Consider the following 17,694-nt stretch of genomic DNA (forward strand, 5'->3'; position numbering starts at 1 on the left):
TTCTTAATATCTGCTTGTCAAACTATTATGAAGTCTCTGTGATAAATTCTTGAAATTTGATTATTATAATATGACGCCTAGCACAGAGCTCAGTCGCAAATGCAAAACTTTGGTAATGATCTTGCTGCTTTATTTTAATATTCCTAGCATTTGTGGTTGTGCCAGCAATGTTTGCTAAGAGCTCTGGAAACAGAAGGCAGTGCTTAAAGAATAGGACTTCCTGTGCTTCTTTCATATCTCTCCCCCTCCCATCCTGAACCTGATCAATAATTTCATAAAGCATCTGATTGCTTGCTACTAGATTGAATTAGGAAAAATAAGGACAGTGTCTGCTAATTTTTCTTATTTGTATCATTCTAGCTTATACCATGTTGATTCTAGTTTATACTGCGACACCAATTTTCTGCATGGCTACTTAAATGTTTTAAATGTATTTTGACTGAATCATATGTATGAAATAATCAATACACATTGAAGATTATGTTGAACAATAAACCACATAGGGTTGCCATGTGTCCTATTTTTCCAGGATACATCTCTCAGCCCCACTCACCTCACAGAGTGTTTGTTGTGGGGGAGGAAGGGAAAGGAGAATGTTAGCCGCTTTGAGACTCCTTCAGGTAGTGATAAAGTGGGATATCAAATCCAAACTCTTCTAAATGACAGACAGCCATCCAACCTCTGCTTAAAAACCTCCAAGGAAGGAGAATCCACCACCTCTTGTGGGAGTCTGGTCCACTGTCAAACAGCTCTTACTGTCAGAAAGTTCTTTCTGATGTTTAGTTGGAATCTCTTTTATTGTAACTTGAATCCATTGGTTCAGGTCCTAGCCTCCAGAACAGGAGAAAACCAGCTTGCTCCATCTTCCATGTGACAGCGCTTTATATATATGAGGATGATTGCCACATCTCCCCTGTCTCCTCTGTACCAGGCTAACATAGTCAGTTCTCTCAACTGTTCCTCATAAAGCTTGGTTTCCAGACCCTTGATCATCTGGGTTGCCCTCCTCCCGCATTCCAGCTTGTCAATATCCTTCTTAAACTGTGGCACCCAGAACTGGACACGGTACTCAGGTTGTGGTCCGACCAAGGCAGAATAGAGGGGAACTATTACTTTCCTTGATCATGAAACTATACCTGTGTTAGTTTGGTGTCATCTGTAAATTTCTTGAACCTTCAGTACTTCACCCCACTTGTCACTTTTTTCCAGGATGACGAGGAACCATTAGTGAGCACTCTTTGGGTTTGACGAGTTAACCAGCCACAAATCCACCTAACAGTTACCTTGTCCAGTCTACATCCAGCATGCATCCTTTTATAGTCAGGTCGTTTAATCATAATTGCAACAGTTCATCTATGAATAACCAATCTGAGATTAAAGGAGCTGTATTGGTTCTTGCCCTACCGCCCAATTACATTCTCTGCATAACCTGGCAGCAGTGAGTAGATTGGCCACTATCTCTGAATCAGTCTTATCAACCAGACTTTTTAAAATAATAAAACAATATATAAATACAATAATAAAACAATGCTACCTTTAGGTCATGTGGTATCATGTCATTTCAGTAATCGAGAATAGTTAGCATAGTTGTCCAAACATTTGTATTGTTGAGATGTCTAGAATATATGGGGGATGGGGAACCAGCATGCATTGAGTTGCAACAATAACAGCAGATTAATACAGCTTAACCTACATGGTGTCCAATACCACTGAAATTGTATTTCACAGATATTTGCATTTTTAATGTCTAAATTGCTTTGGCAAGTTTTTGCTCTTCTGCTGGTTCACCTTGTGGTCTGAACATTCTGGCAAATGAGCTTATTGGCAAAATTCAAAATTCATACAAATGATCAGTTGTAAATTATTCACCTAGCTCTACCAAATGCACAGTGATATATTGATGATGAAAATATTGTGCTCTGTTGAAGCCAATAAATAAATATAAATAATAAAGAGCTCAGATAGATAGAAATGTCTAAAGCAATTCTGCCGGGGGTGTTCTAATGGAACTTTACAACCTACAAATTGTACAATTATTTAAAATCCTACAAAGCAGAGAGCTGACAAAATGTTTTACCCTTTATAAAAAAAATTGTCTGACTTTAGACATTTATCTAAATAAATGGAAATGGGGGGAATTAATAGTCTGTCCAAACCTAGACAGACCTAAAAATCTATTATGAGGAATACAGCAGAGCTCTGTCTGTCTTGCTGCCTGAAATATTTCTGATTGCAGGCTCAACGTAGCAATACTTGAAGACAATGGTTGCAATGCGGGAAGGGATCCAATATGCACTCTGAGCAAATGCAGTCTAGTTCTCCTCTGAGAGCTGAGAACAGCACATTAAAATGGAGGTCTGTGTATGGGTTTAAAAGAGAGAATGTGAAATTATCCTTGTCTTCATGGGACGTTGAATCATGCCCAGTTACATATTTTTCTGTTCAGCAGTAGAGTTCTTGTGAATTTTTCTTACTATGATAGTGCTATAAAAATGTTTTCTTTCTCCAAACCTTTATTAGATATATTACAGATATAGACCATCTTAAAACATCCATATACAAAAAATTATCTCTCTTTCCCTGAATCTAATAGCTGAACTTGATTGGCTATTTTAAAAAAATTGCATCTTTCTTATCTCTACTTATTTTGTAGATGTGGAGGTTTGCTGCAGTGGGATTAAGGAATTGTGACTTGGTTCAAGGAAACAGTAGATTTTGTTCCTCTTCTTTAGTTCTAGCACTGACTCCCAGATCAAACTTACACTCACCTCAACACCATACATTTAAATCACTCTTGTATCGCTTTTAAACTCATGGCATCCCCAAAATAATTCTCAGCACTCTTATGGACTACAGTCCTAGGATTGTTTGGGGAAAGCTATGGTTGTTAAAGTGGTATATGACAGCTTTGAAGGCATGCCCTGAATGTGTCATGAAGCTTATTCACACATTGCAGATTTAGTAATACTGGCTTGTGTTCCAGAACATGGATACATGCATTTAATCCATATGAGACCACAGAAAAAACCACACTCTGGCTCTCTTGTCTTGCAGCACATTTATGCACTGTGTGTATAGATACTAAAATGTGTTTAGTTGCATCACACATTGCATTGTACAAGCGGGTATAGACAAAAACTATAATGAGTACTTAATGTACTATAGTGTGAAAAGTGACTCTTGGCTAGTTTTTAATATAGAAAATAAGATTTTTTTTACACCTTCATGTCTTCCCTCAGTTTTTAGTGAGTGACTAGATAAAGAACATGCTTGGGCAGTTATAACCAGGTGAAGAGCAAGATGTTTACTTTGTTTTTTTAAGATATTCTTGTGAATGTGTTTTGTATGTGGGAAAATGAAAAGTGACAGTGTTTTTTGCTGCTATGGCAACTACCCCAGTGGAGGAAGACCTTGCACAATAGCCAGCAGGTTGATCTTAGAAGTGCAGCTCCTCTACAGTGTTGATGGATTTCTTCTGGTTTGGCTTACACGACTACTGGTGCTAATCAGAACTACCTGAGTAATTTATTATGTCCTAGGTCTCCCTTTCTGTTATCTCCCCTAGCTTGTTAACTAATGCAAATTACTTCCTGAATGAATTGCTTAAACAAGCAGCAATCCATACGTCACTTCGAAAGGTTTTATTGCTCATTGCCTAATCATTATGGCTTGTAATCATAACTTTGTGCTTAAGTTGTGCACTTTTGTTCACTCTCCAGATAATGCAGAGCACTGATGTGCCATCCTATTAAATTTTAGGGATAAGAGTGGCAGGAAATTGTGTTGTCTTAACCTTCCATTATTTCTCAGATTCTTAAATAGAGTGGACTTCCAGGTTATGCAAAGGATAGTAGGATGGAATTGAATGAAATATTTTTCTTATGCCTCTTAGAGACAGTTTCTCAAGGTTCATTATTATCCAAGTGCTCCATGCTTTCCCTCTTATTCCCTCTTATTGCCCTATTCTGTAGTTTAAATAGAATGCTTCTGCATGGGCAGTCATTGACATATTCCTGACTGGGTCATGCAGGTAACTTCCAGAATTATTGCATGAACAAATGACAAATCAGTTGAGAGAATTGCTGGATAAAGTTACATGGGCAATCTATTATGGTGCAACTGTTATTGTTCTTTATTAAATTTGTATACTGCTCTATACCCATAGAACTTAGGGCAGTATACAGCACAAACTCTTACACATCTATACTCAGGGATTCCATTCAGTAAGGCTTGACCAGGAAGTCTCTTGAACATAAATCATGGTTTCCAAATATTTAGCATTTCAGCTAATGTTAGGTAAAGTTCTGGAGTTCTACATGTAATCAGATTTAATTTTTATTAGTTCAAATAGCATTGTGTAATTTTGCTTATGATGAATTTGGATTTTTTGGCATCTTGAGGTTAGGATTCTACCTTTGGACCTATTGAGGAAAATGGGTGAAATAGCATATTTCTGAATAATAACTTTGTTTAGGGCTACTTAACTGAGACATCTTCATTAATATTTTCCTAGAGTACACACACGCTCTGTCCTTCTGTAGCTATGGAGGTAAATGTAACAGAGCACTATTCCCAGTGTTCTCCTGTAAAGTACTAGTGGTGAGTATTCCACAACTATGAAGTCTAAAGAAATGAGATGAAAAGAGGAGTCTTAAGCCCAGAACAGAGACTACAATTTAATTTTGATTCAAAACACATTTGAAATAGTTTCCCACAAGGAGAGAAATGGCATACTCAGTGACTGTCCTTTTTCTGGTGCCTGTGAAAACCTGGACTGCTAAACAGCAAACTGTTTTTAAAGATACTTCAGCTAAATGTTAATAAACAGTTGGTGGGTGGGTATTAGCTTTTATGTGCATATTTACTGGGCTATGTTGCATAAATGCCAGTTTGGATTTGAGCTTCTTTTTTTTTTTTTTTTTGCTTTTTTTGCTTTCAGCATAAATTTAAGTCTATGGGTTTTAAGAAAAACATACTTCAAAATTCTTTACATCACTTCTGGATTGTAAGAGTACGTGTTTCCATTCACAAAGCTAGAGGGTTAGTGAGTTTTCTAGCTAACAAAGGTGTATAATGAATTAAGCAGAATGGAAATTGTGGGGGAACTGTTTGCTGCATCTCCCTTTGCTGGATTGTTTTCTTATTCCATTCTTCCTTAAGACAGGGCACACTTTTGAAAATGGACAAAAATGCATTGCACAATACAAAAGGCAATGAGGATAGGGAAGGATGAGGAAAATAAGCAAATTCAGGTACAACTACTGTGAATATTAACTCATCGTTAATTAGTACTCACTATTTGGTTGAAGTATCTTTACAAGCAATCTCTTTTTATCTATTTTACTCCATTATTCCTGTTTTCATAGATACAGTGATAGCATCAAGGCAGTGTCATATATGGAGTACAAAGAAACATATTCTGGAACTACTGCCCTCCAAGAATTTCACTGTGATGCTGTATATATTTACTTATATTTGTATGGTTACCCATACATTCTCTCAGCAACTCACACAAATTAAAAGAATAAATCTTTAAAATATTATACAAAACAATAAAAGCAGCGGCTACAAGAGCCAGTGTGGTGTAGTGGTTAAGAGCGGTAGTCTCCTAATCTGGGGAACCGGGTTCGCGTCTCCGCTCTTCCACCTGCAGCTGCTGGGTGACCTTGGGCCAGTCACACTTCTCTGAAGTCTCTCAGCCCCACTCACCTCACAGAGTGTTTGTTGTGGGGGAGGAAGGGAAAGGAGAATGTTAGCCGCTTTGAGACTCCTTAAAGGGAGTGAAAGGCGGGATATCAAATCCAAACTCTTCTTCTTCTTCTTCTACAAAAAAATTCTAACTTCATAGTCTTGTATGAATACAACTCAGATTACATGCATGGTATCTCTGTGATCAGTTAGATACAACAGCAATGGTAACGCCATTGGCCTTTGACCCTTTCGTTCCTGCAAACTTCTGTTTGACCTTGATTACCTTGGTGCCACTGGCTGATCTGTGTTGTCCCTTTACTTGGGCTGGATCTATACACATAAAAAACCACCATGGTGAAACACTTTATAAAAGCTCTTAATAGAAAATCCCATTGGCGATGGATCACAGTTCTATAGCTCCAGCTGGTGTTGCATGTTTATAATGCAGTTATAGTGATATAATAATTGATGAATGTAGCTGAGTCCCTAAGTACTTAGTTGTCTGTTTTTCATATGTCAAGCTCATTTTTAATTTCTATTTGCAGTTTATTTTAGCTTTTATAATTCTTTCTTCCCTTTTCTTCAAATAACCGTTGTTGTTGTTTAGTTGTGTCCGACTCTTCGTGCCCCCATGGACCAGAGCACACCAGGCACTCCTGTCTTCCACTGCCTCCCGCAGTTTGGTCAAACTCATGCTGGTAGCTTCAAGAACACTGTCCAACCATCTTGTCCTCTGTCGTCCCCTTCTCCTTGTGCCCCCAGTCTTTCCCAATATCAGGGTCTTTTCCAGGGAGTCTTCTCTTCTCATGAGATGGTCAAAGTACTGGAGCCTCATCTTCAGGATCTGTTCTTCCAGTGAGCACTCAGGGCTGATTTCCTTAAGAATGGTTATTATAAAATAACCGTTACAGTACCATAATTTCTTAGCTGCACTCCCACCCTCAGGTTCATTCTTTAAAGGTAATGTTACATTGGTATATAAATTGCAGCTACTAGGAAGCTGTCTTTGGCTACTGATAATTTTCATTATAAGATTCTGAGACCTCTCAGCTGAGCTGCACCAGCTAGCCATCACTTTAAGGCCCATCTGTAGGCAAAGAAAGACTATGGCTACCTGCAAACAGAATGAAACCTGACTTGGAGAACCAGGTGATGCTTTACTGTAGCACAACATAGAACAGTTCATCTGCAAAGAGTTCTCAAAGAATCTCTCTCTCACCAGGGAACAGAGCAGTAGATGAAACTTGGTGTTAATAAGTGCAAATTAATACACATTAAAGCAAATACGTTCAATGCCACACATACACTGATGTGTTCTGAATGCCTGAAACTACTGAGAAAAAGGCACCATGGCTATTGTAGAAACCTCATTGAACCATTAGCACAGTGTGTGTCTGCACTGCAATGAAATAGGCAAACATAATGTTAGGAATTAGTAGCAAGGTTGAAAATACTACTATGATTATGGAAATCTATCGTATGTGTGCTTCTAAGATAGGGGTATACAAGCAGAGATTTTTATCCATTAAAGGGGCTGCAGTTTTCCCCCTTCAATTTTAACACTGTGCTAAACCCTCCCTTTGGTCTCTCTGTGATTCATTTTGTGTTTCCAAGTGTACTTTTAACAATGCACAGTTTTTTCAAGCCTGTGACAGCCACCAGCTGACTGGTTATTCTCTGAGTATACTTATCCATTGTTAAATTGTCTAAATTTATCACCTTTCAACAAATCAATATAGATTATTGGAACTACTCTTTTTTGATCAGTCAACATTTCTAATTAAATTGTCCCTTTCAGATCTTTCATAAACATAACTCCTGACAACGCAGCTGTGTTTGGACCTAATTGTTTTAATTTCCACTTTTTTCAGACCCTTGGAAAGCTTTCAGTCACAATACTATTTTCAACCTTAATGCTGAATTTATTGCATTGGTCCATATTCTCTCAGAGTATGTTTTGAAATAAACTTCTCAATTTCTCCACTATATATGATCTCTTCCAGAATCTCATTGTTCAAAAAAATGTATTTGGCAGGCAAAATAATATAAGGGAATATTACAGTGTCAGGGAAACATAAACCTCCTGCTTTAGAGAATCTAATAAGAATAGTTTTTGCTTTCCTTGGTTGCTTTTCATGCCATATGAAATCTAAAACCTTTTCACTGTTCCCTGGCTTTAACTTGTAGGTAAATTCTAGAATAGAAACATCAACTGTAGCACAATTATGCCCATCCACTTCACTGTATTCATTTCATTAATTACAATTTTTATAATGTATCAGAGATCTCTTTGTAACTGTGAATCTGATCCCAGTTGTTTTAACTAACAGGATTATAAAAATAAAAATTAACACCACATCAGGCAGTTAGTTATAAGATATATGTAATTTAAGTGAGCTAGTTTAGATGCAATGCTAAACTATTGTTTGGTGTTACAAGAGCAAATGTTGGTGAGCTTTGGACTATGTGGGGGAAAGGTTTTTTAAAAAATTGAGTACCTTCTGTAGCATTTTTTACATCCAGCTGAAGAGGCAGAAATGAACATGCCATTCAAAAAGGGGAAATGAAACGAAAGGGTGAGAAAATTAAGCTTCCTTCCCCCCTTTGAGCTAAATTTATTCTCTCTGTTGTCCCTTACTAGTGACAAGGAGCTATTATAGCATGTTGGCAACCACAATAGACTCTGACTAGGAAGGAGCAAAAGGGCCTTGTGTCATAGGAGAGGAATTATGGGAGATGGGCTCTTTCTATTAGTCTATTATCACTCTATTCTTCTTATAAGAAACTTGCAAATAGAATATTAACATCTTTATTAGGACATACTACACTGTTCTTCACTAGTTACCAGTTCTTTAGTAGGGAACCAAGTTTTCTTATATGTGTTGCTGCTTTTTGAATTATCCCTTTTTACAAGGGCTACTAGAGAATAGTCCCGGCTATTTTTCCATCTGATGTCAGATGTTAGCAAGTAAACTGTGTTTTGGAAAGGATTTGAGTCTACTATGTTTCCTACTAAAGAATCATTCTTCAGTTGTGGCTCCAGTTTTCATTGCCTTTGGCTTTCTCCTATATGAATAGGGGCAGATGTTAGCAATATGTATTCCACAGATTGATTAAAACACTGCTAGGCTGCATTCACAGGGTGGTTTATTCCATTTCCCCAACATTTCTCTCAGTGTTGATTTACAAGATGTAAAAGAAACTTCTAGAAAAATAGTGGAATATAGCACAAGCTTAGCATTCATTTCTGTGTTACTTGCAAACTTTTCCTGGAAACAAATAACATGGAAATGAGCACTAAAATTATTCTGTTTTCCAATATATTTCTGGAAGTGAGTTGTATGTCGTGTGAAAGCTCAGATATCATGCAGAAATTAACAGTTAGGGGAATGTTGGGGAACTGGAATAAACTGCTATCTGAATGCAGCCGCGGTGTGAGCTGAAGAGAAACTAGGAAATATAGATCTGTACTTAACTTAATATGATGTTTTCCCTATTACTTGACATACAGTGGTGCCTCGCAAGACGAAATTAATTCGTTCCGCAATTCTCTTCGTCTTGCGGGTTTTTCGTCTTGCGATGCACGGTTTCCCATAGGAATGCATTGAAAATCAATTAATGCGTTCCTAGGGAAACCACCTTCAGGCCAGGTCCGGGGACAGTCTGTCCCCGGACCTCTTCTGAAGGCTGGGGGGCGGGACAAGGGCTTTTCTTCCCACCCCCAGCATTTTAAAAAACCCTGGGACAGCGGAGGACTTCTCCGCTGTCCGGGGGATCTTAAAATGCTGGCGGGCGGCATTTTAAAATCGCCCCGGACAGCGGAGGACTTCTCCGCTGTCCGGGGCGATTTAAAAGCCCCTGGGAAGGCAGGCAGGGGGGAGCAAAGACTTTCGCCCCCTGCCCGCCTTCAGAAGGTGTTCCCACCCCCCCGCCCGGCTTCGCAGCAGCGCTACGAAGCCCGGCAGCTGGGGCAGCTGTTCCCGCCCCCCTCCCCCCTTCGGAACATCGTTCCGAAGTGGGGCGGCTGGGGCAGCTGTTCCCGCCCCACCTCCCCACTTCGGAACAGCGTTCGGAAGTGGGGCGGATGGGGCAGCTGTTCCTGCCCCCCTCCCCCCTTCGGAACATCGTTCCGAAGAGGGGCGGATGGGGCAGATGTTCCCGCCCCCCTTCGGAACATCGTTCCGAAGTGGGGCGGCTGGGGCAGCTGTTCCCGCCCCCTCCCCCCTTCGGAACATCGTTCCGAAGGGGGGCGGATGGGGCAGATGTTCCCGCCCCCCCGCCCCCCTTCGGAACATCGTTCCGAAGTGGGGCGGATGGGGCAGCTGTTCCCGCCCCACCTCCCCCCTTCGGAACATCGTTCCGAAGTGGGGCGGATGGGGCAGCTGTTCCCGCCCCACCTCCCCCCTTCGGAACATCGTTCTGAAGAGGGGCGGCTGGGGCAGCTGTTCCCGCCCCACCCCCCCACTTCGGAACATCGTTCCGAAGTGGGGCGGCTGGGGCAGCTGTTCCCGCCCCCCCTCCCCCCTTCGGAACATCATTCTGAAGTGGGGCGGATGGGGCAGCTGTTCCCGCCCCACCTCCCCCCTTCGGAACATCGTTCCGAAGAGGGGCGGATGGGGCAGCTGTTCCCGCCCCACCCCCCCACTTCGGAACATCGTTCCGAAGTGGGGCGGATTGGGCAGCTGTTCCCGCCCCCCTCCCCCCTTCGGAACATCGTTCTGAAGTGGGGCGGCTGGGGCAGATGTTCCCGCCCCACCTCCCCCCTTCGGAACATCGTTCCGAAGTGGGGCGGCTGGGGCAGCTGTTCCCGCCCCACCTCCCCACTTCAGAACAGCGTTCCGAAGTGGGGCGGATGGGGCAGCTGTTCCCGCCCCACCTCCCCCCTTCGGAACATCGTTCCGAAGTGGGGCGGCTGGGGCAGCTGTTCCCGCCCCCCCTCCCCCCTTCGGAACATCGTTCCGAAGTGGGGCGGATGGGGCAGCTGTTCCCGCCCCACCTCCCCCCTTCGGAACATCGTTCCGAAGTGGGGCGGCTGGGGCAGCTGTTCCCGCCCCCCCTCCCCCCTTCGGAACATCGTTCCGAAGAGGGGCGGCTGGGGCAGCTGTTCCCGCCCCACCCCCCCACTTCGGAACATCGTTTTAAAATGCTGGGGGTCGGCAGCGAACGCTCCCGACCCCCAGCATTTTAAAACCTCCCCGGGACAGAGACTTCTCTGCTGTCCCTTGGAGATTTTAAAATGCTGGGGGTCGGCAGCGAACGCTTCGCTCCCGCCCGCCAGCATTTTAAGATCGCCCGGGGCAGGTGGGGGGAAGGCAGGCGGGGGGGGGAGCAAAGACTTTTGCCCCCCGCCGGCCTTCAGAAGAGGTCCTCTTCTGAAGGCCGGCTGTGGGCGAAAGTCTTTGCTCCCGACCGCCAGCATTTCCCTATGGGCTTTCGTCTTGCGATGCAAGCCCATAGGGAAATTCGTCTTGCGAAGCGCCTCCAAAACAGAAAACCCTTTCGTCTTGCGGGTTTTCCGTCTTGCGAGGCATTCGTCTTGCGGGGTACCACTGTATCTCTAAGCCTGAAGCATCACCATTCTGAAGCTGTATATCCTGCAAATGCTGCTCTCCGCTCCCTACAAAATACTTGACAGAGTTCAGTTCCATAAATGTAGCAAACAATCAACCAGTTTTGACAGAGTATTGTTAACCTTTTTACGACTATAGGTTTGCTTATGAAAGCACGGAAAGTAGTTGTTGCCTGGCAACCATCTGAAACTCAGTGCAGAAACAGAGCATTCAAATTTCAGGAAAATATTAAGGACCAAAAGGACTTGAAATTAAGATTTCATTAATTAGTCTGTTGCAAAGCTTGGAATATAGTAGATGTTTGTGTAGACCAAAGTTGCATACTTAGCTCCACTTACCTGAGAGTAACAATCACTTGAATTCAGTAGGAGTTTAATCAGATCATGTTATAACAAGGAATTCTGCAGCTGCAGGCTATGGTACCTTGTCAGAGATCTGTGATAAAGTTTATCTAATTAAAACAGAAAAATTAACTTCAGTGCACACAAAGCAAGCTGGTGTTCATTTCCTAAAGTAGTGGTCCTATCTCTGGCATTCTTCTGAGAATGGCTTCTGAAAGGCTTTCTTTTGGAAATTTGATACAGAAAACGGACTATTTCAGTTCTTTTTTTTATCTCTCTTCATTAAGTTGACTTCTTGCCCTTCTATAATATAATTAGTTCAAACAGAACTAATTTAAAGCTGTAACTGCAGCTGTGCAAATTAGCAGCTGCTTTAACAGCAGAATTCATTGCAAACTATCCTTTGGAGTGCTGTATTTCAGGCTGGCACGAGAATGGTAGCAGCTACTCTCAGACTCTAAATAGACATAGTGAAGGCATTGCTGTAGAGCTGTCTTGTGCACGCCATCCCATTTAAGATGTAAAAACTACCTTCTCCTGTTGAATCTAGGTGGCAGTAGCAGGAGATGCCGGAATCTGCTTAATGGCTGATTAAGTAGTGGTAGTTTCAATATGCATTAACTTCCAAAGGTCAGTCAGAGGGCTCAATCTAGGCTGAAGCAGGCAGTAACCGAAGACTAAGACAAGACAATCTGACTGCAAAATCTATTTTCGGGGAAGCCTTAGGGAGTTTTAAAATCAAATTACATGAGCGGTAACAACTTTTTTGACTTTGCTATAAATCACAAGTGCCAATACAAATTGCACTGAGAACATATTGCGTATAATTAGTTTTAGAAGGATTAAACGGCCTGAGGCAGTCGATTTTGGATTGTGAAGCAGGGGTTTTGGAAAACAAAACATACCTGTTCTCCTGTTGGGGAGCCTGCGCCACATTTTAATACTATGAAAAACTTAGTCCTGAAGAAGATTCTAGTTGCAGTTGGGAATATGCAGTTGCCATCTCTTTGCGGGGATAGTATTTCACTTATCCCATTTCTAAGCTGTGAAAAGTTCCAGGAATAATTTTACAGGTTTCAGTTTTCTTTGCATAAGAGAGCGGTGGAAGCATATGATATCTTTTGCATAATTGTAAGTGAAACAAACCTTTCTGAAGAGCACACATATTTGGGTCTTTAGCTAACCGGGAGAAGGAAGCTGCTTGGTCTGTTGTTGCTGTTCTTCTTGTTGCTCCTGATGCAGGTGGGGAGGGGGGGTTAGATAAAAAAGATGGAAGAGGGCACATCTTTTTAATTCTCTTCTTCCCCTTCATATTTTTCTGTGTGATACTACTGCCAGCCAGAGTAGATAATACAGGACTTATGTTGTATGTTGTTTATTTATAATATCTCTTACCTGCACTTCATTTTCAAGGCACTGCCAGAGCAGGTTACATTAAAATCAATACTAAATACATATTAAAACAGGATGCCCAAACAACGTACATAAATCAATGAGATAAGCAATTCAGCAGACTTCTGTAAAGGCCTAGATGAATAAGAGTGTCTTTAGCTGGCACTGAAAACTCAATAGATTTGGTGCCAGCTGTACCTGAGAGGAGAAGGGGCTCCATTATCGGGACACTGATCCCCCAAAGGCCTCATCTCACACGAAGGATAGCTGGATGAATAGTAGCTTACCATGAGGCAACTGCATGTAGTGCTAGAGGTCTCAGGCTTAGAGCTGCCATCCTTGAACCTGAGCATTTTATAGCTATTTGGACAGAGGAGTGTAGAATTCAAAACACTCATTTTTCTCTGCTATTCTTTCATTGGGAATGGAAAACTATGATTCAGGTAGGTACAATTGTACTTCTGGCTTTTAACTTGCAGGTGGATATACTTGGATGCACCTAGGGAGTCTCCTGAGTATATAGAAATCACTGTTTTGCTTTTCAGTGCTCCGCTTCAAAACTGCTAGGCACCTGAGTTCTGGCTATGGCAAACATGGCAGTTTGGTAGCAAATAGCCACCCAGTCAGCAAGCACATCCCTGTATCTGACCTGCAGTGTGCAACCTGACCACCTTGTCTCATCCTTTCCACCTTTATATACCCAAGGGATTTATTGCCCAGTACTGGCAGTAAAACATGCATGCATACACCTGACCAGATTTATAACTTCTAATTAGATGTTGGTAACTTTGTGTACAGTATATCCGTGCAAAGCACAGGCTGTCAGCTCATAGGTATGCAAATTGCTTTCAGGTCTCAGGGTTGTGTTTTAAACTACTGACAAGAACAGAATCGTTCAAATTTAGCAGCAGCAACTGTTTTTGTCTGGTTTGTACGTATTAAAATACATCGCTCGTTTCAAAAACCAGGTAACCCAATAAAATATGACGGTCTTTCTGAGGCATCCAGGCCCTCTGCAAATCACAGGGGCTATTGCTCCGCTCAGCTGTTTGTTTGCTCTAAAGAAATAAAGCCTGTTTTCTTCAAGCATTCATATCTCATCTAACCAGTGTTATGGTTTGAGGCTTTTATTAATACAATTTACCTTCTTCGCTTTTCAAGAAATTAAACATTTGAAATAATTAAATAGGTTTCATTAGATTAAAGGAAACACCTGGTGTCAGGGGTTCAGGGACAGAGGCACAGGTGAGGGGGGAGACGGAGAGCGATGGGGAAGAATCCCAGGACTGTGAGGAAGAGGAGGACAATGACTTGAGGTCTTCCATGAGTCTCTCAAGTGAATCGGAGGATTCCCAGAAGGGGGCGCCCCTAGTCAGGCCAAGGGGGTTCACAGGGGGGACATGCCAGGGGCAGGGAAGCAGCAGGGAAACCCCGAGTGGGAGTGGGAGATCGGGGCCGGCTTCCCAGCAGGAACGAAGTGAAGAGAGTGGAGTTCCCAGTGTGACACACGGAGCAGAGCAGGAAGGAGACAGGGGAAGGAGATCGGGGCAGAACGTCCTACCGGAAGAGGTGGAGAGTAGTACAGGGAGTAGTGTAAGTGTCAAGAGGAAGGTCAGGGGTAGCGAACGCGCGCCAAGTTCAAATGTGGAGGCGCGCGGAAATGGAGAGAGCCCGGAGGAGGAGCCTGGCCCCAAAGCACGAAGGAGGGGGGAACAGGCATCTGAGGAATCCGCTTCAGGAGAGAGCAGGAGAGAAGGGACCCAGGGGGGCAGAAAGACCCTGCGGAAAAGGAAAGACAGGAAGAGGTGGACTAGCACAAGCCTCTTAAGCTGGTGTAGGGGCGGGACCGATTCAGAGGGGACTTAATACGTCTAGGCTAAGAGACGCGGGGCTGCGCGCCTCGGTTGTGAAAGCAATAATGAACTGCAATAAACATCCTTGTATATAAGAAGAACCTGGCGTTGGTCTTTTGTGAGCTGAGACCTGAGGCAGCCCTGACACCTGGGTTTGGAAATGATCTGTGGTGGGACACCCAATGAGTGTCTTCAATATTGCAGCTGGACTCTTCTTGCTCATCTGTCTTGGTAAACAGATGTTGGGTATCTGTTGAACAACTTCAAGGATGGCACTTCACTGGTCTCACTGGCCCTCATCATCTTCTCCAATCTACTACTGTTCTTGTTTTAATTTATTTTCTTTAAAAAATGACTCCAGAAGTGAAGATAGCTTCTAGCAATCTCTGCCATTTATCTGGACTTCAGGCTATCTAATGAAACTGCCATGATGTATTAATATTAGCACTGGCATTCCATAGTTCTATTGAATAAATTTCAGATTAAATTCAGTACTTCCACCTTATGGATTTTGTAATGTGAAAACGTCTTCAGGAAAGGGTGTTTGTGTTTAATTCATTTAAGTATAATGGGCTCAACTTACTGTCTGCAACCTCTTCTTGACTAAAATTGTTCTGTGTTATATAAAAAACTTTGTGTCGCCTTCCTGTTTCCTTTTTCTTGTTTCTCATTTTCTGTGCATATCTTGTTCCCTCTTTTTTTCCAGGTGTGCCAATGCTGTTTGTTATCCCCTGGGGAATTGTCAAGTACCTTTATGAAGATGTGGGGTTGGTTCAGTTCTGATTCATAGCTGATCGCTTTTGAGGGTTGTGTTTGCTGTGGGGAGGGGAGAGGTGCCCATTTTCCTTTGGCTTGATTGCTTTGGCAGTGGCTGTTCCATTGACTGACATCTTATCCATTTGCTCGTGTTGCAGCCTGGTTAGAGCAGATCACGTTTTATGATAGAAAAGTATCTCATTAAGAAAAAAGAAGAGTTCTGATGACATTTTGGCAAAAATAAATAAATAAGCACAAGCTTTTGCTGGCCAATCATTTTCTGCATCATTAAATACGTGTGTCTTTGGAAAGGTATTCTATTCTATATCCTGGCCCTTTCCTCTCGCTGCCCCTAATAACTCACCACACTGGTCAGAATGTCTCAAAACTTCTATTTCCAGTAGTGGCTGTTATGGACAAGCATAATCTGTTAACCAATCTTGATTCTGAAGTTAATCTCCATGATGGGGAAAGTGTGTGTCCTATAATGGTGTGGCTGTTGAGGGAAAAGGTTGTGTTTTTACTCAAGGTTACATGACCTGGGGATCTTATATTTCCAATGGATCATTTTCAAGCACCAGAAGAAAAACACTTTTGTCACAAGATGTGGTGATGCCTACTTGCTTAGATTACTCTAATACAGAATAAGACTTTACCAGTGGCTGCTGGTTATGATGCCCATATACAAAAGTGTTTTCCTTCTGGTGCTTGAAAATGATCCATTTTTTTAAATTATAATTTTACTGGTGTTAGCCGCCCTGAGCCTGGCTCTGGCCAGGGCGGGCGGGGTATAAATAAAAATGTATTATTATATTATTATTATTATACTGCCTCCAAGATTAGAGGCAGCGTGCTTCTGAATACCAGCTGTCCTGCCTATACAGTTTTCCCATGAGCAGCTGTCTGGCCACTGTGGGAAATGGGAAACTGGGCTAGATAGTTCTATTCATCTGATCCAGCAAGACTCTACTTACTATCTTACATTCAGTGATGCTGCCAATAATATATTCTGCTTCCAGAGGCTGGCAAAAATTTCCAACTGTGTGTGTTGTGTCTCTAAACAACATTCCTCTGATGAAAATATGTTATTCTCAATATGTGTCTGATTTCCTATTTGCCTTTACTTGAGTTATTCAGACTTGTTTATAAATACACACCCCTATTTTCTGTGTGGGTGGCCTCTTGTTACATCAAACTATATCACACAAAAGAAATAAAAAGACATTACCATGTACTTCTTGTTCTTTTACCTTTTACTGTTTAAATTTGAGCGAAAATAAAATAGCTTCAAAAAACATAATTTAGCACTCAGTTCCTCATCAGGTTAATAAACCTTTTCATCAAACACATGCAGCTGGGCAACAGGGATTGCAGTAGGGCAGCCTGGCCTGATTGTTCCTGCCACAGTGGCAATCACACTGCCTGTGATAGTGAGGTGGTATTCTCATTCAGCACCAGCAGCCCACGAATCATGCAGGAACAACAAATGCAGCAGGTATTACTACTTGTAAGCCTCTTTCAAATGTCACAGCCGCACTCTGTGAATGTTAAGAGTGGTAGGCTGTGCCAACCAACATAAAAGTGGTTGTGGTCGTTTGCACATCCGCAACATGCCTACCTAGAAGTGATGTGGGTGGGGGCAGAGCTTGCCACCATGATGCCCACTTCCTGACACGTTCTTCTAGAGTGCCAAGGAAAAGCCTGAACATGTGAAAATAAGATTTTAAAAAATGTACCACTTCCTCTCTTCTGTAACTGGTGGTGGTGTTCAAATGTTTTGGGCTCCCAGTTCTGTTTTAGGAGAATTTACTCAGTGGGTGTGTGAATTAGCTACTGAATGCTCCCCTTTTGTGCTATTTGTCCTTCCATCATTATTTCCTCTTCCTCCTCAGTTCCCTTTCTTTCCCTCTTGTGCTCAGGGATCATAAGTGTGGGGGGAAGTAATGGTTCTTTATGTTATGCATCTTGATACATATACTGCACCCCCCAGTTTTCACATACATATACACCTGATATGCTGCTGAGCTGCTTACAACCCTTTCATCTAATCTACCTAGTCATAGGGCAGGGACATTGCCCTCCGGGGTAGTT

The 17,694-nt window shown here is 42.3% G+C and overlaps 1 protein-coding gene across 2 annotated transcripts in view; it reads left to right on the forward strand.

Annotated features, from left to right (window-relative positions):
• Window positions 1–17,694, forward strand: part of GLP1R (glucagon like peptide 1 receptor) — a 103,087-nt gene that overhangs the window by 67,425 nt on the left and 17,968 nt on the right. For both annotated transcript variants that reach the window (XM_081186448.1, XM_081186449.1), the window contains one exon: window positions 15,554–15,614. In XM_081186448.1, the coding sequence (XP_081042574.1) occupies window positions 15,554–15,614 (61 nt within the window). The remainder of the gene's footprint in view (window positions 1–15,553; window positions 15,615–17,694) is intronic.

Source organism: Podarcis bocagei, assembly GCF_964188305.1.
Source record: "Podarcis bocagei genome assembly, chromosome: 3".
Classification (NCBI taxonomy): domain Eukaryota; kingdom Metazoa; phylum Chordata; class Lepidosauria; order Squamata; family Lacertidae; genus Podarcis; species Podarcis bocagei.